Genomic DNA, 21,934 nt, shown 5'->3' on the forward strand with positions numbered 1-21,934 from the left:
TTATAAAAATATAAATAAAAAAATCATTCCAACAAGCTCTATGTTTTACTATGTATACGGCCCTCGAGTAGCCAAAAAGCGAAGATTCTGCGAGTCAAGTTTTTGAGTCAGATACATTCAAAAAGGCTGTTGTAACCACAACTGTTCTGGAACTGCAATCAGCTTTAAGATATTTTTTCAACTGTTGTCATACCTGTGCGTACATACTTTGGGCATACCAATAGATATACGAGGTGTGTTCAAAAAGTATTGCGAATTTTGAATTCGTCGGCCATTTGAATTCGAAGTTCGGCCATTTTGAATGTTCAGTTAATTGTTGACAGCTGCTTTGCTTGCTCGTCTTCGATGTTTACCTATTCAAAAAAATAGATCAAAGAACCTGTATCAATTTTTGTGTGAAAAACGAAATTAGGTGCGCGGATGCATTCCGAATGTTGACTGTGTCATACGGAGAAGCTACTTTGGACCAAAGCAATGTTTATCGGTGGTACAAAATGTTCTTAGAAGGCCGAGAAGATATGAACGACGAAAAGCGTGCCGGACGCCCAAGCACTTCAACAACAACAACGAAAAAATTAATGAAGTGAAGAAAATGGTATTGGCCAATCGTCGAATCACCATTAGAGAAGTTGCTGATGACCTAGACACATCGATTAGCTCCAGGCATTCGATTTTTTTTAATGATATGCCCATGAGACGGGTCGCCGCAAAATTCATACCGAAACTGCACAATTTCGACCAAAAGCAGCATCGCATGAGCATTGCTAATAAGATGTTGGACTCTGTCCGCGACGACCCAAATATGCTCCAGAAGGTCTTAACTGGTGACGTGGGTTTATGGTGATGACGTGGAAACCAAAGCTCAGTTATCTCAATGGAAGCTGCCGCACGAACCAAGACCAAAAAAGCGCGCCAAGTTAGGTCGAATGTAAAAGTTTTGCTTACCGTTTTCTTTGATTGCAGAGGCTTTGTACATCATGAGTTCTTGGCACAGGGTAAAACGATCAATAAGGAATAATACCTGCAAGTTAAACGCCCGGATTTTTGGAAGAACAGAAATTGGCTCTTGCATCACGATAACGCCCCTGCTCACACATTTTTGCTTGTGCGCGATTTTTTGGCCAAAAACAACACAGCCACCGTATTGCCCAGATCTGGCCACCTGTGACTTTTTCTTGTTCCCGAAACTGAAGAGACCCATGAAAGGACGAGGCTAAGCTACGATTGACGAGATGAAGTCGGCATCGAAGGAGGAGTTGAACAAGATAAAAAAGAAAATATTTTTGAAGTGCTTCGAAGATTGGAAAAAACGTTGGCACAAGTGCATAATATCTCATGGGGACTACTTTGAAAGGGACAAAATAGATATTAATGAATAAATAAATAAAACGGAAAATTCGCGATACTTTTTGAACGCATCTATGTACATACCTATAAGCTTATAAGTTTCCGATGTTCTATATTACTTGCCAAATTTGCCAAATATTTTTGTAGCTTCAATTTTGCAGAAATTATTCATGTCGAAAATCTCTAGAAATTGTTCATTCTCACGTAAATATTATATTATAAGCACTTATGGACTCACGAGTATACATGTGTGTGACATGTATGTGTGTCTACAATTTCTAATCATGTTCAGAGTTCGCTTACATGTCGTCTTCTCATTTTACGGTTCAGTTGATACGAAGGAGCGTCTATCACACACGATTCCGCTATACTCGTATTTGCCACCTTCAGAGACGTTTTGTTTTATTTTTATTTTTGAACAGCTATCATTTTCTTGGGCGTTGTTGCATAAGGGATTTCCTGGAATTTCAACGTGCACATTCAGCAGTTCTTTGCCTTCGTTGCCCAGTTTTGTCTCGCATTTTTTCCAACACAATGATTACATTGCAGGTGAATTTTTGAGCACATAAACACGTGCACATGCATACATTGCAAAAGTGTTCAAAAATACATGAAGACACTACATTTGGCCCACGTATATTGAGAACTTCTGTGCAAATGTGTGTATGTATATATGTCTATGTATATGGCTTTTAATGTATGTAGATGGGTTGGCGAAATATTTTAGGCTGTTTTTTCACCTACTTTTGTGCACCCATCCGCACGGCTTTTTTGTTTTGTGTTTGTTGCGGTTGCTCTGAATTATAGTGATTTCGTTATTATTGTTAGCGCTTTCCTAACTTGGCCATCAGCAGCGCGTCAATGCCCGGCCACTGTCATTTTCCGACTACCCCAATTTGTTTGGTTGTGGCACAAGTCAAAATTCAGGTCCGTCATTGCTGGTGTCAATTACAATTTTCATTTTGGAAGATTCAAAAAACCCCAAATAGTCATCTGCTGCACAACTATTTGCCTGTATATGACATGTATGCGCAAATGTGTATGAATGAATATGGAAGTGTGTTTGTGACAAAGTGTGCGTATTGCGGATTTTGCTGATGATGCGGTCACGCATTGATTATGCCACTGCGAGGTGGAGCAAGGGGGAAATGGCAAAATTTCAACGGAAACCAATCAATCCAAGTGGTTTCCATTTGGTCAAAAGTGATTGCATTTGTTGATGACATTTCGAACATTGCCCATTCGGCATGTCGGCAAAGCAAATACACTCACATATGTGTGTGTTATATTGCATGCCTGCCCATGTGCCGATACATTAAAAGGCATGAAAATTGCAATGCGAAAATCATTCCCCATCAACATTATTTTCTCGACTTTTTAAATTGTGTTTGCTGAAATATACATAACACCAATCGGACACAGTTAGTGGTTGGGCTAAGGGTATGCCTATTTACTCTGAATTGCACCTACTATTGCAGGTCAAGTAATAAAAAAACGTATACTACCACAACAATATTCGGCGGCGGATTAAATAAGCCCCACATTTCAATTTTTAATTTTAGTTTTTTAATGAAGAGAAAGGTCAAATAGAATTATTATCGCTTTGTGCTGAAGTCCTTATCTGAGTGCAACCAATAATTTAAATATATATTTGTAGGGATCCCACTAATATGCATTGCCTCATTTTGAGACAACTAGGAATGGAAGATTATTTTCATGAGAACCCTTGTTATACCCAAATCAAAGTAATGAGCAATAAAATAAGAGTAGAAATAAATTTTTAATCAGGAAAGTTGATAGTTGTATCCCTTATGATGACATATTGGTTACTAAATTCATCAAAATTATATTATTCATTCATAAATGAAGGTTTTCTGTAACTAGCAAATCCATGCCTTGCGATCCAAGTATTTTGAGAATGGTCTTAGGTTTTTCTGATATAAGATTGTTTTGTGGTTTATTTACAGTCTTGAGTATAATAAAACGTAAGCTGAAAAAATTAAAAAAAAAGTCAGTAACTTTCAGATTTATTCAGTGTTGAAATTTCTTTAAGATGTTCATATCTTGTTTATGATTATTTTGAAATAAATTTTTGTTTTGGAAATCGTATGAACCAATTTTCGAAGCCCTTTTTACACGAACGTCATCAGCACCACGTTTAAGTTAAAATATTTTTCAATATATTGGAAAACAGCGGAAATCATTATGTTTAAACAGCAAAGCAAAGCCGCCCACGACGTGGCATCATACAAACCTATCTCACTTCTCCCAATACTATCGAAAATGGTGGAAAAATTGTTGATCAAACGGATTGATATAATAACTGAAAATTAAAAAAATTATACCGACGCACCAATTTGGATTCCACACGAAACATTCGACTATTGATCTAGATAGTTCGAATAATTGAAAACGCTTTAGAAGAAAGAAAAACTTGCCCCGCCGTATTCCTTGCTATCTCCAAGGCGTTCGACAAAGTATGTTACTATGGGCTACTGAAGAAAATGACATCTTAATTTTAACCATTTCCTTATATCATTTTTCTTGAAAAAAAACGAAGGTTTTCTATTGGGTGTTTTTTAAGAGCTTGATAATTGAAAATGATCATATGAAACAGAAATATTGTGGGAATGGATTTTTTATTCCAATCTGGTGGATAATTTCATGGCATTTACTTTTTGAATATGATATCCGGCGGCTACGAGTTACATAGCCCATTCGATCAGTCCAACTTTTGACTACTCTTTCCAATAAATCTGGCCGAAAGGCGTCAATGGCGGCTTGAATATTGTAATAAATCTATTGTTGAGCGTGCCGTATGGTAAGTTGCGCCGTCTTGTTGGAGCCAAATATCGTCGATATTTAGCTGATAATCTTGAAATAAGTAAGGATCGCTGATATTGCCAGTGCTCTATGCGCTTCGCGAACAGATTTTTCTTTTTTTTTTCAAATAAAAATTTCAGAATTTGGAAACGTTGTTCTGGCGTTAAACGATTCATGATAGCTCGCCAAGCCTTACGGAACAGAAGTGTCCACACATTTGCCATTCTCAGCTGTCAAACCATAATTATCGATATCGATAGTTCTCATGCAGCTAAAAATCAACCGATATATTAAAGCAAAAACGCACACTTCGAGTGTGAAATCAGCTCCTATCCTCAGGCCTACTTCATTTTTCAGCGCGATGATGTGCGTGTTACGAGTATTGAGAGCACTCGTGAGTTAAAAATATTGGATATGAAACAAATTTTTACTGAAATTTCACTTGAGAAATAAAGAGGTGGAAAGTTATTCCAACAGAATTGTTACGGAAAAAAATTAGAGACACAATCTTATTCTCCTCTGAGCTGTCTATACGCGCATATTGAAAAAATCACTGTTCGCCGATATACTATAAGCTTAGATATAAACCATTTGCTCCATTTGCTCAGAATTCTATAGCTCAGGTAAGATGACCTCATGTTTAGTGCAGCAGAGCCTTAAAGTATTCCCCTTAGCTCGCCATTTTCTAAATTATATCTGGGTTGGTGCGTGATTACCATTCGGAATTCACAGAGAGGTCGTTAGTTCGAATCTCGGTGAAAGCAAAATTAATAAAAACATTTTTCTAATAGCGGTCGCCCCTCGGCAGGCAATAGCAAACCTCCGAGTGTATTTCTGCCATGAAAAAGCTCCTCATAAAGGTATCTGCCGTTCGGAGTCGGCTTGAAACTGTAGGTCCCTCCATTTGTGGATCAACATCAAGACGCACACCACAAATAGGAGGAGGAGCTCGGCCAAACACCTAACAGAAGTGTACGCGCCAATTATTTATTTATTTTTTTTTTAAGGAAACCAAACAGGCAATGCCAGGAAATCTTATCAAAAAATGAGCCCGATAGTTACAATTTTGAGGTGATTACAAACAGGCTTTAAGATATAAATAATGTTCAGTCTTTAAATCATGTTTGGCTGGGTCACACAACTAATTAAGCGCTTTAAGTGGATATTAGGGAGACTTAAGGGGTTATGTGCGCTGAATGTACAAACTTTTCGGTGGCATACCATAGTCAAGGCCATAGTTTGTCAATGTGGAACGGAAAGAAAAGCCTATAGGGCCTATAACTAGGCTTCAGTTTTTTTTTCTTATGAATGGTGTTTGTGAAAGAACTTTCATGCTAATTGTTAATTTATATTTTTGTACACCATAATTTTTTATTTGACCATAATTCTTTCGTGAATTGTAAAACCTGATTTAAGCTGTTTCTACTGTAAGAGGAATTAGCTTAAAAATAATCTAAATTTATACACACACTTATATATATCTGAGTATGTAGAATGCTGTCATTGGAAAGAGATCCACATATAAAAAGCTTTATTGCAAAACGGGTTATAATAATTCTTTTAAAAAGCAACATACCCTTAAGTACACTTCTCTCTCAATCTATCACTTTGAGCAGCATTTCCAAACATGTTAATTATGCCTCCACGTCAATTCGGATTTGCATTGTCAGAACGCCCTTTGCCAAACACGTACCAAATGTGGTTTGAAAATTAAACAGCGGCCAACATGAAATTCGGCTGCTTGATTGTTAACCGTTAAGCTTCGTAATTTAACACCAGCATCTATAATTTGTGTGCCGTTTTGATAGAAGTTTTTCACAGCCTAAGAAAAAGTTAAACTAATTTTTTGAGAGCTCTTTCTTTTTTGTTCTCTTAAAGCCAGGCAATTTGACTCCACCGAGCATGGATGTAATTGGATGGTAAAGAGCTATTATCATCTCATTGAACATTAAAAACATCTACAGCATTAATCACACTGAAGTTTCATGCACTAGCGGTAGTTGTTAGTGTTTCTTCACCTTTCGTATGCGTATCGGCCTGCGCTAAAGATAATTATATATGCATACATACACACAGACACACAGATACATGAATTTATTCATATTAGACTGGTCAAAGCAGAAGACTTGTTTTTGGTTCGCCACTTATTACCTGAAGGGTGAAGAAGTAAGTATCACAAAAAGCTTCAAAAGGGCTCATACATATATTTTGAAGAAAACAAGATCAGTGGCGCTTACACTTATAAACTTTCTTATGCATGAAAACCACCTTTGTTCCTCAAAGCCCACAAAAGTGAAATGTTGTGTGCCAAAGCTTTGAATCACATCACATAGGATTTTATGAAAATTACTGTGTCACATATATATATTTATCGATCTACCAGCTGATAATTTTGCAACAAAAAAGTGAAACTGTTCGGTTATGAACAAAATGAGGAAAGTGTAAGTTTACTTATATGAATTCTTGATTTTTTAAGAAACAATAAGTCTGTACAAAACAAATCCTAGCTCAAAACAAAACAGCATATTACCTAATAAAAATAGAAACATGAACGTCAAATTATTGCCGAAATATAATTTTTTATATTCAGAAAAAAATGTTTTATTGTTCTAGGCTAGTTTAACCCTTTCGCCACGGCTTTCGAATAGGGGAGTTTTTATATAAATTTTAACAGGTTAATATGGGACCAAATATGGGACCAAATATGGGAATATATTTCAGCTGAAACAGGGCGTAGAGTGGGGCCCATAGTACACATAACACATGAGCTGAAAAATTCCTGGGCCTAACACATAGATAGTGCTAGTTTTATTTTGTTCACCTGTTTTTCAGTTAGTACTAACCTTAAAATGAGAGCTGTTAAATTTTCAAAATATTTTATTCATTGGTTCATGAGTTATTGTGGTAAGAGTGACGCTACTATTGTTACTTTCAAAACAATGGGTCAAAAATAATTAATTTAATTCCTCATTGTTGCCCAAATACAAGAACATGTTCGTGTTTCTGAGCAGTGTTTGAATAGCATGAACAGAATTTCGAATTGCTCCCACATCCAACGTATTCTCCAGATTTGGCTAACAGGGACTAAATCTAAAAATAATACTGGTCGGTAAGAAATTTCGCTCGAATGAAGATGTTATCCCTGAAACTGACGCCTACAAAAGTACATCAATACCACTTAGAGCGGTGCTGGAATGATTGTGTTGTTATTGATGAAAATTACGTTGTGAAAAAGCTAATTTTGAAAAAAAACGTATTTTGCTTGTTAGGGCCGGCACTATGGAATAGTAATCACGCACCAACCCACTCGGCTATGGCGACCATATGTAAAAAATAAAAAAAAAATAATAAATAATTGGCGCGTACACTTCTGTTAGGTGTTTGGCCGAGCTCCTCCTCCTATTTGTGGTGTGCGTCTTGGTGTTGTTCCACAAATGGAGGGACCTACAGTTTCAAGCCGACTCCGAACGGCAGATATTTTTATGAGGAGCTTTTTCATGGCAGAAATACACTCGGAGGTTTGCCATTGCCTGCCGAGGGGCGACCGCTATTAGAAAAATGTTTTTATTAATTTTACTTTCACCGAGATTCGAACCAACGACCTCTCAGTGAATTCCGAATGGTGATCACGCACCAACCCATTCGGCTACGGCGGCCGCCTGGCGACCATATGTACCATCCATATATTTATTTGGTACTCATCTGCACCAGCAGCGCGCATCAAAATCGAATTTTGGCGTACATTTCTATTATTATTATATACGGCTGTTACAAATGTGTAATATACATATATAATATACATATACATTTGTAACAGCCGTAACGAAAGAGGTCAATCCCATATACTATTTAAAAAACTCCACTTTGCCAGAAATAATAAATAATAATTTTGTGATAGGACCTCAAAGTTGAATAACATTTGTCTTGTAGTTTGATGGCAATGTCATCAAGAAAAAATAACACGATACCAGACCTAGAAACTTACTTTTCTATGTTATGGACTGGGACATGGCGAGTGGGTGAGCACTGATACTACAGTTGTGGCTCTCTCCTGATTTAAACAGTTGGTGGTAACAAGCAGATACTACTTTCGACGTGCTGCATCAGGACAGCAACAGATGTTGAATCTAGGGGCCAAACTGCCTGCTGACAAAATACTTAACGGTAGTACCAGTGGGATTGCAATTCGACGGTAGGAGGTTTAGTTTGGGTAGTACTATAGTACTTTAAGATCCAACTGTAAATGCCGAAGATATAAGGAAAAATGTAAATGCCAACTCGTACGTTCGGCCAACAAAAATTGTGTTGCGTTATTTTTCTGTACGGTCTATTGTGCATAAATACTTAGATTAGATTAGATTTGTGAGGGGTTAGACAAGTCCAAACGCTCAGTCAAGAAGACCATTGTATATACTACACCCAGATAGATTACATTGGAAGGATAGATATTATATGGACGAGCTAATTAGTTGGAGGTCGCTCTTCCGCGAATTTTTTGTATTCATTGATGAATCTTAAGAGCTACGGAAGAGTATGAACTTTATCCCTGCTCAGAACATTGCACCCCAACAGCCTAAGTCTGGTTCTAGAGAACGCCGGGCAGCTACAGAGAAAGTGTTCTGCAGTGCCTTCGTTTTCACGACAATACAGGCATGTTGGGTCGTTGGTGATTCCCATTGTAGCCATATGCTGACCACAGGCGTTGTGCCCTGTGATTACACCTCCAGTACTTTCAGATCCTTTCTGCGAATTTTGGGAAGAAAGGTCGCTAATTTCCTGTTTGGTTCTTTCACAAAACACTTAGCCACTCTGCAAGAGCCCAATTTAGACCAACATCTTCTAAGGGTAGACCTTATGAAGACGTCAATTCATAATTAAACCGATGCAGAATTCACCCCTAGGAAGGGTTCAGGGCCTTCATTAGCCAGTTTATCAGCCAACTCGATCCCTATAATATCGCAGTGTCCAGGCACTCAAATAAGACAAACTTTGTTGTATTTTGAACACTTTCCGATTTTGTCACCGGCCAATTTCGAAGAGCAGCGTGGGTTAGCAAGGGCTCTTAGTGCAGCTAGACTGTCACTACAAATTCTAATACTACTACCCCACCACTTTTTCTCAATTAGCAGGTATGCTACATTTAAGATGGTATAGACTTCCGTTAAGAATACCGTAGCCATCTGCCTTTTAGCGTAAGAGTACTTAGTGTCTTCGTCTAAGTACCATCCAGATCCGCTACCATTGCTGGTTTTGGATCCGTCGGTGTAGAAAGTGTCGTGAAATCCCGTTAATAAGTTCTCTGGACTTAATCATTGATCTCTATCTGGGATTAAAACGTCATACTTCCTAGCGAAGCAAACGTAAGGCACCCGATTGTCGCTGGCATTGAGAATAGTCACTCCGACAGCTGGTAGCAAATCTGACAGTGGCCAGTGTTTTCTTCTTGAATATGTACGCCGCCTTCGCTGCTTCCTTCCGAAGTTGAAGATTTAGAGGTGGCAAGTTCAGGATGGCATTTAGAGCATAGCCAGATGTTGCACCCTGTGATACCTAATCGCACACTTATCTGTATTTTATTTCGGGTGATGTACAAGCAGTACACTATCGTCGGTCTTAGACCCTATGTCGTGCCAAAGGTGCAACTAGTGACGGTCCTGAGATTAGTACACATACACTGTCCGCGTAAGCTCGATGTATCCAATTTCCTACAGATTATTAAGAAGAGAATCCACAACAAAGCACCAACGCAGGGGACAGAGTACACCGCCTTGTGGGCAGTCCTTCTTAAAATCCACCTTGACTCCATCATCGCTTCCTCCTTCTGTGATAAGCTGTCTCTAGAATAGCATTGAGTGAATCCATCTAATAGAAGAGCACTTAGATAGCATAAAAGATAGCATTGTTCAAAGCTCCTTCAATGTCCACAAGCACACCAAAAGTGTATTCTCTTGTTTCCAACCCCTTTCGATGATGCTGACGCCCTCATGCAAAGGCGGTTCACAAGATTTTCCACTTTGGTAAGCGTATTGTCTGACATTGAGAGGGTTGCGACTAAGAACAGCTTAGCCGCCCGGTCCCTTTGGAAGACCTTGCACAACCTCGTTGAACTCTTCCGATCATCCAGTTCCCTGCAGAAGGTTCTAAAAGAGTCAAATTTAGATGATCTAATTTTCTTCTCATATTCCTTCCACAGTTAACCGTAGGCAGTCCAGACCGCTTCCAACTGAGTTTTAAGAGCTTTGTTGAGAAGTTTTCTGGAAGTTTTTCGGAGTTTTGAAAGTTGAGCATTCCACAGAGGGACTGCCTTAGCCTCTCTTCTCCTATGTTCCGGGCACACCTTCTCATAACTCTCAATTGAAATTCGCCCTACTGAGTTTGTGGCTTCATCAATTTCAAATATTGTCCAGAGTTTGGGAACATCGAGAATTAACTCTTTAATGAGATCATCATATTGAGTTCAATCCGCTTTTCGAGGATTTCGGCCTACTGGTGTCAAGGTTTTCTCGGTCGCAAGGTTAAACTCTGTATAACGATGGTCCAACAAGGAATCTTTAACTTTCCATTCAATGATATGATCTGATATTTTGTAGTTTGATAGTGTCATATCAATCCCTTCCTGTCTCCTGCTGGTTACGAAAGTCGGGCTGGTGCAAGCGTTCTGTATAACTTAGCGAGATGACAGAATGAAGTCCAAGAGCTTATGCCCCCAGAAGTTACATTTCGTGTGTTTGTGAATTTGCATCACATCCCACAACAAGACCTAATCCGATGGACTCAGCGTATCTTACGACTTCCATAGCCTCCCTTGTAGGGTAAGGCAGAATAGAGTCGCAGGGAAAATAGGCCGAGACAACTATTGTATCTACCGCTTTGCCCTCTAGTCGATACTTCACCTTAGCTGCAACTAAGGCATATATACTGGTATAAGTCAAAAATTTTAAAAATCTAGTTTAACAGCTATTTCATATCAAATCCTAACAAAATAATTAAATATGAAGAGTTAGCAGCATGCCCTCAAAATTAACTCGATAAAATGTGTTTATTTTTTGGTTGGTAAACAAAATACGGTTACTGTTTTTTTTGATAGTGGTATAAGTCTGTTCACAAAGTTTGGCAAAATAATTAGTAATTTGTCATGTCTTCAGATATCGGTTCAGGTATGATCAAGTAATCATTTTAATGTAAAAACGTACTATTTATAGTTAATTGTAGACATTATACGGCGAAGAAGTATAAGTAATGCTCCCAAGAAATGGAAACGAATAAGAATAATATCGTCTTCAGATGAATCAGTTCATACTTTAAAAGTGACTTCGGAACCCTTTACAACATGAAATCTAGAAAGAGGACACGAAATCAACGTAATTATGCACAAAATATAAGAAAAATGGAGAGAAATGGTGGAGACGAATATGAAACAAAAGAGTCTAAGAATGTGAGTGGTAAACTTTTCGAAAATAAAGATTGCCTTTGTTCCAAAAAATGTATAAATGGAATCAGATAGGAAGATAGGACAGCTAATTTTGATTCTTTTTGGAAATTAGCAAGTTTCGAAAAACAAAATTTGTTTGTGTATAGTTTGGTTCGAAAACAATCAATAAAACAAAGACGACCCAGAAATTACGACGGATATATGAGAAAATGTAGTTTTAAGTTTCATCTAAACTTACGGAATTCAGAAGTTTCTGTTTGCAAAGCTTTTTTTTTGGATACTTTCAAAATATCTAACGGAAGATTAAGCCGTGTCTTAAATGCTAAAACACCTGGAACGGATGGTCGTGGCAAAATGGCTAGTTCATCTAGAAAAACAGATGAAGAAAAAATTAAAGTGGTACGAGAACATATTCTGAGCTTTCCAGCATGTGAGAGCCATTACACGAGATCACATCAGGTCGAAAGTATCTAAGTAAAATAAATAAATAATTGGCGCGTACACTTCTGTTAGGTGTTTGGCCGAGCTCCTCCTCCTATTTGTGGTGTGCGTCTTGATGTTGTTCCACAAATGGAGGGACCTTCAGTTTCAAGCCGACTCCGAACGGCAGATATTTTTATGAGGAGCTTTTTCATGGCAGAAATACACTCGGAGGTTTGCCATTGCCTGCCGAGGGGCGACCGCTATTAGAAAAATGTTTTTTATTAATTTTGCCTTCACCGAGATTCGAACCAACGACCTCTCTGCGAATTCCGAATGGTAATCACGCACCAACCCATTCGGCTACGGCGGCCGCCTGAAAATATCTAAGTGCTGAAAAATGCATGAGCTGTATGTGAAAAAATGTGATGGCAATAATACATCACGTGTAAAGGAGTGCACTTATAGGAAAATATTCCATACGTAGTTCAACTTAAATTTTCATACGCTTCGAAAAAACGCGTGCCAAAAGTGTGATTCACTAAAACTAAAAATTTAATCATCCAGTAATGAAGACAAGAAGTTGCGTCTTATGGAAATTTATCATTCACATTTAACAGTGCCGAACAGGCGTTTCGCACAGTTTTAGGTTTATTTGACTAGTTTATTTTTCTAATAAATCTCAATCTTCAAACAAATGCATACAAAAGTTGATTGAAGATGAAAAGCACAGTAAAAACATTTAAACATCAGTGAAAGTAATATATTGGTAAAATCATAGTAGTGACGAAGACTTTGTTTTTGAAATGATGGTCACCCTGTTTTACAACGAGAAACATTTAAAATAACTTACTGGCAGCAAAACAACAACTGCACTGGAATTTATCAAACATGACATTTTGCTTACAGAAATCGAACACCATTCCCTACTCGTATTGTTGTACATACACACACCCATACATACTCACGTAAGTAGATAGTTGAGTTGCTGTGTGCACCTTCCGCCGTTGCATTCACTGATCTTTAACTAATCTTCGAAATCTCTTAAGTTCATTTGCTTTAGGCAGCTTTTGCTCTAGATTCACTCACAACCGCCGACTCAGCAGAAGGTGGTGGCAGGTATGCCTGGTGCAACATTAAGGTGTTGCAAAGTGCCCAAGGTCCAAGGATGATAGATTTGCAACCATTTAAGGCATCAATGATGGGTGCTTAACATGCAAGTAAACAAATAATCACAAGATATGTACATGTTCACCGCCGACCACCGGCTGCTCAGGGATAAAAAAACAAATATAAAAAAGCCAATGAGAAAAAGGTAGTTAAAATGCACTGGTCGTATGTATGTGTCTACAAAGCATTATTCCCCGATCACTCTCACTGATCTGCTGATGTATGTATGTGCGGTGATGTAGCGCCAGTCACTGATTTCGGTTCCCAAGGGAAGACTCTGATGAGTGATCTTTACAAGCCACCAAGCCACAAGGCAAACATATCTACCATTAAATCGATGCTTACACATTTACGTGCACATACAGAAATATTTCTTTTTTTTTTGTTACTTACTTTTTTAGCTATAATGTGTTGCATAGTGGAACATTTTAAAAATCATCGAAACTTTGTACTCATTATACAACTTAAAATCGGAAAATTATAATCAGTGGCCAAATTGTTGTGGTTTGATAATAATAAGGGACTGTCAGCAACTAAGCTTCACATTTTCGGCTGGCTTAGTCTACGTGGGTCTGTAGCCCATGAATCTTAAGATGGATGTACATCATGATAATAAGACCAATGATGGCATATGGAGCTGGCGCTTGGGCATCGAGAGTCACTCTGTCGACAGTGAGGGCAGTGCTTAGCATGAGTATGCATCACGGGGGCGATGCGGACCTGCCTTACAGCTGCAATGGAGGTAATGCTTGAGCTGACATCGCTTCATATATTTATTCAGCAATCAGCCAAGCGTACCCTGCTAAATATTACCAGGGAAGGCTTCGGGAGAGGAAAAGTGATATCATCTAAGCACATGGAAGTGCTAGGGCTGCAGTTCCCATATACCAAGCTATACAGAGATGATATTACTATATTAAATTCATCAAATCCGAAAATAAGTTCAGAATTGAATTGAACGATAAGTAAAAATGGAGAAGAGCTACATTTAAAAAGAAAGAAGTGTACCCTGCACTGGTACACAGATGGCTCGAAGACCCCAGAGGGTATAGGCGCTGGGATCTACGGCCCCACAACCAAGCGCACTGTGCCGATGCGTAGACTTCTAAGCGGAGTTGTATGCCACCTGTCTATGCGAATTCTGAGCGGCACTCATGACCCTATCGTCTTGTGAGATCAAGTCCTCACTGGTGCTTGAATGTATCGAGAAACTTAATCTACTAGGAACGCACCGTCACAGCCCTTCCTTGCTATGTGACAAAACACAAAACAAGGAGATACTTAGAAGTGGAGTTCTAGGGCTAAGGAAGGTTTATGGTACCAAATTATGGGAGGGTACAATCAAAATAAACTCATAACCTTCCCCAAGGATAAACTGAGAATGATTACCAGTCTACTAGGCCTATGGACTCCACTCGTTTCTGTGACTTATTTCAGGAGACTCCAATGCACCTTCTCCCGGAATGCAGCCCTACAGCGCGCAGCGTATGTGCCGCTCAATCTAACCCAGCTCTATTCTGAGTTTAATAGGCGAACTCGATCCTAATTTTTAGAATATGTGTGTTCATATCGATAAACATACGTAAGTATTATAGCGTTCGCATGGAAAACTCTATACGATTAGCACAAAAGTTTTCACATCTTGTTTGAAAATAATATAAAATTTTCAAATTATGATACCAATGCGAATGACATAAAATGATTGCCTTTTTGTAAATTTAGTTATGGTAGAGAATGAATTCTCCTTGTGAAAACTATAAAAGAGATAAACGATGAACAATAATAACAAGCACATGTTGTTAAAGAGGACTTTTTAAACGGACGACGAGCTAGAAACGTACTTGCCAAAATTATGGCAAACACCGCTGTAGTGACATCACCGTTTTTGTTACGCCATGATGCAAATAAAATACAACTATAGGTGTTGCCATTTATTTAGATACTAGAGCTTCTCGAATGTAAAGTGTTCTGACAAGGATACTATGATAAAACTGTGAAATTGTGTTTTTTTCATATACTTTTCAGATCTTTCATAAACTTATTTATAGTATCCAAAATGTTTTTTCTTCATCCGCTTCATTCGAACCCGTCAATTATTTTTTTTTTTCTTAAAGCTTGTTTGTTAAATTTTAGACATATAGTAATAAAAGTTATTTAATTAATTTTCAGTTATTTATTTAGATTATAATCCGAAGCAGCTAAACGTAGACCACAGGACTAAGTGTTTAAAAGCCAGTGTAAGGTATTGATCGTTAACGGGAGCTTTGTCATGTCAAAGAAGCCTTAGGTCATTTTCAATTTCCTTTTTCTTTAGTGGCATCCTTTAGTTCGCCTAACTATAAGCTTTTTATAAGAAAGCTGAGGAATGCATTTGGCTTTTCGTCTCCAAGGCAGGCATCGCCAATCTTTTTGCTTAATTTTTAAGTTAAATTTTACTCGGGACAATTTCATGTTCTCAACAGACTTCAACTTTGAGGCAAATTCATCGTTTTGTTTTGTATTCCTAAGTTTATCATTTAATGATGTTCCCATCGTATTTGCAAGTTAAAAGTGTCTGTTAAGACAGATATGAGGCTTTTCAGCCATGCTGTGTAAAAACTAGTCTGCTTCAGTGCTCCCTTTGAAACTTTTTTTTCACATGTATTTAGCTTCCGAGACCTGGGGTCGAATCGTGACAGTCGTTAACGAAACTACAATCGTTCGAACACAAATAACGTGAGTCGATAATCGAATGAACGAGTTGGGATCGTAACAGTCGGAAGAAGATGTATCGTAATTGTAATTTTGTTTATCGATTATTTTTCTCATCTTCTTCGTTTTTTTAAGTCACAATAGAATTTGAAGTGTCAAAATAAACCGCAGAAAGTAACGAAAATATAAAAAGTTTAAATGGATCCGAGTATTTTCTTTTATTTAAGTTCCAGCGATGAAGAAAATAATGAAAGAGTTGTGCGAAAACAACTTCGAGACAAAAGCAATCCGCTAGCATTATCAAACAATGCGTAAGTACTTAATATATGACGAAAAATAGGTAATAAAATATCCTTCGCTTACAGGTTTATCCAAAGGTTTCGCTTAAGCAAAGAAGCATTTAATTATGTTTTAAATAACATAAATATAAATTGCCAAGACACAAAAGCTGTTCCGGCGGTGCTCCAACTGGCTGCGTGTCTCAGCCTACTCGCAAGTGGTGGCTATCAGCATGCAATAGGCAATGACTATTTGATAGGAATGTGCCAGAGCACTGTCTCGAAATTAACGGGCAATGTTTTGGAAGAAATTGAAGCCAAATTGTGTCCTAAACATATTAAATTTGAGCCAGATGATTCGAGAAGGTGCAAAGAGTGGTTTGTTGAGAACTATCAAATTCCAGGAGGTAAATTCAATCCATGTTTTAGCTGTGAAAAATTTATTTAATGTTCGTTTTTTAATAATAGTGGTTGGATGCATTGATGGCACCCACATTGGACTACAAAAGCCCACGGTCAACGAGCATATGTAATATATTTCAACAGGAAGGGTTTTCATAGCATAAATGCGATGTTGGTGAGTTTTTTAATAAAGAGATGGAATGTTACTTTAAGGTTGTTTTTGTTAGATTTGCGACCACACTACGAAAATTCTCGCAATAAACTGCCAATATGGGGGTGCAGCCCACGACTCATTCATATGGAAGCATTCAAACGAACGAATGGTTATGGAACATCGTTTTTTGCACAATAGGAGTGACAATGCCTGGCTGCTAGGTATGTGTTATACATATATAATTACAATTGACTTAGATTGTGCTAAATTACGTGTTGTTTGTTTTTAATAGGGGACTCTGGATATCCACTTGAGCCGTGGTGCATAACACCGTACAGAAATCCATCGGACGGATCAGGTGAAGCAAGGTTCAATGAAATTCATTCCAAGGCACGGTGCATCATTGAACGAACTAATGGTGTACTGAAAGGTCGGTGGAGAATCCTAGAATACAACAAAAGAGGAAGATATGATCCTATAAAAGTGGCTAGGTTTGCGAATGTGTGTGCAGCGCTTCACAACATTTGTATACAATTTAATGTGAGCTTTACAGCAACAAATTCAGAGAGTCAAACCGCATCTGACATGGTGTCTGGAGAAGGCCAGTATACTAGAATCGGCCAAACAATCAGAGATCAAATTAAAATCTCGTTGATGAACTCGACATAACCATCTTGTTAACCATCTGCTTTTGAAGTATAATGCTAACCGACCTAAATAAAATAAAATAACTCGAAACACTAATGGATACTTATTCAAAATCAATTTCATTTAATCCATTTAAAAACGTAAAATTTAGTTAATTTAAACTTGAACAAAACTTCAGGCATAGTTATTTAAAAAGAACTGAAATAAATATTCAAATGCATATATATGTACATATTTACAAAAACCTTAAATAAAACTTAAATATATACAGACTTACAAAAACTTAAATAAAACTTCAATTACATATATACTTATTTACATAAAACTTGAATAAAAATTTGGAATATAATGGATTTTAATTCAGAAGGAGGGACACTATTTTTTTTCTTTGACCTTCAATTGGTTTAATTCAATGCTCTTTATTTTTAAGTCAATTTCTTTAACAGCTATTATAGCTCGGTGCTTCTCCTCCTTCATCGCCAAAATCCTGCTAGAGACAGCTAGCTGTCGTTCGCTTATTTCAAGCTGCCTCTCGTCAATCTCTAATTGCCTCTCCTTAATTTGAAGCAGCCTATCTATTTTCTGCCCCATATCTTTATGGTGATCTGCTGTCAATTTAATATTTTCTTCCAGCAGCGAAGCTTTATTTGTTGTCCTTCTTCGTGGAGTTGGAACGACTAGACGAGAAGGCGTACAGGAAGCAGGGCTGTTGGAGGAGGAACGACTTGGAACACTCCTGCTTGAGGCCGAAGCACTTGATGCTGGTCTTGAAGCAACTGCGACTGGTGCAGGTTGTGAACTACCGTATGTTTGCACCATGCGGTTTCCTGAAACAGATGCTTCAAGACCAGCAGCTTCAACTATTAGCTCCTCAGCTGGAGTTAAAGCCCTCTGCTGGTAAGGTCCTCCGCCTGTCTGCCTTTTTGAACTTTTGTTGAAGGACAACTTTCTTTTCGCATTATACTTCTGATCTGCGTACACCTAGAAAGAAACTAATAAGTTTCATTTTGATAACATGATTATAATATATGTACTAACTTTTTTCCACAACTTCGCATTTTTTATTGGCGGTCCTTCCGCATTTAACTGCTTGCTGAGCTCTTCCCAAAGTCGGTTGGCAGTCGACCTTCCTTGTGCACAATTCGGCAAGGAATTTTTGGCCAAATCTGTGTGCTCACTCATGAAATGAGCCATTATATCCTTCTGCTTGCTGTTTAATTTATTACAGTTTGTCCTGAAATTATAAAACTTCATTTAAAGTTACACAATTTACATATATTTTAGTTATTCTTACATTTTTCGTTAATGCTTTGAAATTCTGCGGAATTACGTTTATAAATAACCGATCGAATGACAATTCGAACGAACGAGTTGTTCGATTACTCGATGACGTTTGTCATCATACCGAATAACGATAGCGATGACACGTTCACGATAGTTATAATCCGATTTGCGTGACGAATTGCTCGTTCACGACTGTTACGATTCGGCCCCTGCTTAGATTACTGGAAAGTGGATATTAACCCTCTTTTTAAAAGTTTGCATAAAAATGAAGTTTGCAATTGTAGGCCTATGACGAAGTTATCTTCAGTTTCCAAACTCTTTGAAATTATTGTAGTGGAAAAATTAAATTTTGCAACAAAGTTGACGGTTTTGCCAATGAATCTATGTGTACTAACCTTGCAGTGTTGAGTGAGTATTGCATCTGCGAAAATAGAAGCTGTAACGTTTGCAAACTTCTCAGAAGAGGCTATCTGAGGTCCCAAAAGCGAGTATATGAGGGACTTTGATTTTTATATTATTTATTAACGGTACAAGTAATTGCTTTTCTGTTGCTATAATAATTTTTTGCTATAAGTTGACAATTTGAAAGCTTTTTCTACAATAAAAGGACCCGTCGATGAAGTGTAGCTTCAGATTGAAAAAGATGGCCTATATTTTTGGTGCATTAAAAATTATCTGACTTTAAACGTTCAAAGTTACGTACACAAAAAATCGCCAAATTATGCCAACGAGTTATAAAATATCTACAATATTTTCGCTTTATAATCAATTTACGAAATTAAAAATCTTGGAGTTACCTTTTCTTCGAATTTTTATTCCAGTAGTCATATTTCTAGTCACAAATAAAGGGACCTACAGTTTTAAGATGACTCCGAACCGCAAACCATTTTCATGGCGGAAATACACTCGGAAGCTTGCCATTGTCTGCCGGGGCGCGACCGCTATTAGAAAAAAACTTTTCCTGTTATTAGGTGTTTCATACAAAAGTTTTAAATAACTTGTATTTATTTGGAGCCCTGCCCAAGCAAACTTAATTAGTCAAATTCAACGTGCTCAACGCACTACGTACCCTATATTTTGCGGAACCTCTGCCATCATATACATCCCGGTTGCTCTTAATAAATTTGAAACTACTAGAAGCAAGAAGAACTGTACTTTCTCTGTCTTTTACCTTCAATTTAGTTAAAGGTTTTATAGATGTCATCTTCTTCAAGAAAAAACGTATTTTAATATTCCTTCCCGAAATCTGTGTAATTTTCTGTCATTCTGTGGCTGAAAGTCCCTTAATGTCCCTATTACCCTTGCCTTAGACGAACTTAACATGATTCTGAAAAACATATCATTTGATTTTACTTTTTCGGGAGATATTTTTAAAAATTCATTGTACTCCATTTGCCAGCCCTTATACATTATTAATTAGTAACTAAGCTAGATTTTGTAATTAGTCTGCAGGAATCTTTGTTTGTTCACACACTAAATAAATAAATAAATAAATAAATATTTGAGTTCCTTTGGGACGATCAACCACACACATTTGACTCAAGGCTTATATCTACAACTATTTGTCAATGCCTGCGCCGCTCAGCCATACAATTTACTCGTCGGCACTTCTTGATTTCAGTCAGCGTTTCATCGATTCGATGCTCAATTATTGTGATAGTGTTCGAAGATTGTGTACATTTAGTTAAAGCGCTTGTATGCAATTACATATCTGTGTTTCGTACCTTTATACAAAAAAAAAATGCAGTAGCAAACTGCGCGCTTGCCACACTCCTCTTATTCATCATTCAAAAATTATCTGAATCACAACGAGCAGCTGCTCTTGAGGGCATCGATTGATCGTTCAATGGTCTGATCATTCATGTAATCGGTTGTCAGGGGGAAGCGATGGATTGAATGATCCTTCATGCCCGCCGGCGAGTTGTTCAATCAATCAGCAAGGAATGTCAATCATGTATGTCAATTTTTGTTGTGACAGCTACCGTTGTTTTTGCTCTTGTTCTTGTTGTAGCAAGCAGATGTTGGAAGTGGTAGAGGTGGTGACGCTGTTGGTGACATGATGACGTGCGATGAAATGCAATAAGGCGATGCAATGAAAATGCGGCGGCATTACTGCAATTTTATGGATTTCTGTTCGCGCAAATAAATATAAATTACTTGAAACTTAAAAAGTAACAAATAAATTTATTTCTTCTACATACAAGTAAGGAGTCTATCACAAAAAAGGAGACTATCAACCCTTTATCATTTATAATATTATATTTTCTTTTGTCCGAATAATTGTCTGTAACTCTAAGCGAGAGAATTTCTTGATAAAGTGAATGAGTTCTTGAGGATATTGAATATTCGGTGTATTCTGGATGAATTATAGTTCAGTGAAAGCACAGGATCGCTGTTTTGATAAGAAAAAGTTCACTACCGCAATGGAAAAACGGTTTTTAAGATAAATGCCACTAGACCAACATAAAACTTCAGAACAGATGTACCGAAATCATATAATTTGATATTATGAGCAAATTGGTCAGAAAATCTATGAAATCCCTTAACCTTATCTCCCCTTGACCAGCTAAATAATAGTAAAAAAAACATAAAAATTTACTATCAAGCAATCGCCTTAAAACTCTCGTGAAGTTAGAAAATGAACTTGAACCAATAAAGCAAATACATAATCGAGGTGTTTGTACCGTTTGTTTTTGGCGAATAAGCGCCAAGTAGCTAAGCGTCGCAGTGGCAAACTTGGCAATTTGATCGGAAGTTTGTAAAATAACTAGCAGCTGGTTGTCAATTGACACTTGATGGTTAGGCGCGAAATTTAAGTTTCAAATATCAAAAAGTGAAGAAAAAAAGTAGTAGATAGTAGGAAAAAAGTTGTTTTTACAGCAAAAAATTTGATATTTCGGGTATTTTTTCTGCCAGTGGATGAAGCGAAGCTGATTCGCAAGTGATTCAGCTGGCGAGAATGGACAAAAAACTGTTTCATTTTGCTTGAAAATGTACTAATTGCATATAGGTACTTCCTCCATCATTTAATGCATTGGCAAGTTAACTAAAAAAATGTAGCAGTAATTAAACCATGCCGGCTTAGCCAACTAATATAAAAGAATTATACTGGCTCTTTTATTTTAATAATTTTTCAATTTTACGGGTTTAGCCCAATTCAAAAGACTCAATAGAATTCAGTACTGAAAGAATAACAAGGAAGTAGTGAAACAGAAATACAATGGAACGAATGTTGCATGCCACTTATTATTAAATTATGCAATCGCTTGTTTAAGTTCAAATACG

General features: G+C 37.4%; 2 protein-coding genes across 2 annotated transcripts; one reads left to right on the forward strand and one right to left on the reverse strand.

Moving 5' to 3' along the window:
- Window positions 1-16,011: 16,011 nt before the first annotated feature.
- LOC129244234 (uncharacterized) lies at window positions 16,012-16,694 on the forward strand. The gene is made up of 3 exons (XM_054881848.1): window positions 16,012-16,194; window positions 16,249-16,568; window positions 16,630-16,694. Exons 1-3 carry the CDS (start codon window positions 16,082-16,084, stop codon window positions 16,692-16,694), a joined length of 498 nt encoding a protein of 165 aa, XP_054737823.1. The 5' UTR covers window positions 16,012-16,081.
- A 1,046-nt stretch (window positions 16,695-17,740) lies between these two features.
- Window positions 17,741-18,685, reverse strand: LOC129244235 (uncharacterized). Its single transcript, XM_054881849.1, has 3 exons — window positions 18,660-18,685; window positions 18,404-18,599; window positions 17,741-18,346 (listed from the first exon to the last, which is right to left on the reverse strand). Coding segments are annotated over exons 1-3 (804 nt in total). The 5' UTR covers window positions 18,662-18,685.
- Window positions 18,686-21,934: the final 3,249 nt, after the last annotated feature.

Source organism: Anastrepha obliqua, chromosome 4 (assembly GCF_027943255.1).
Source record: "Anastrepha obliqua isolate idAnaObli1 chromosome 4, idAnaObli1_1.0, whole genome shotgun sequence".
Lineage (NCBI taxonomy): Eukaryota > Metazoa > Arthropoda > Insecta > Diptera > Tephritidae > Anastrepha > Anastrepha obliqua.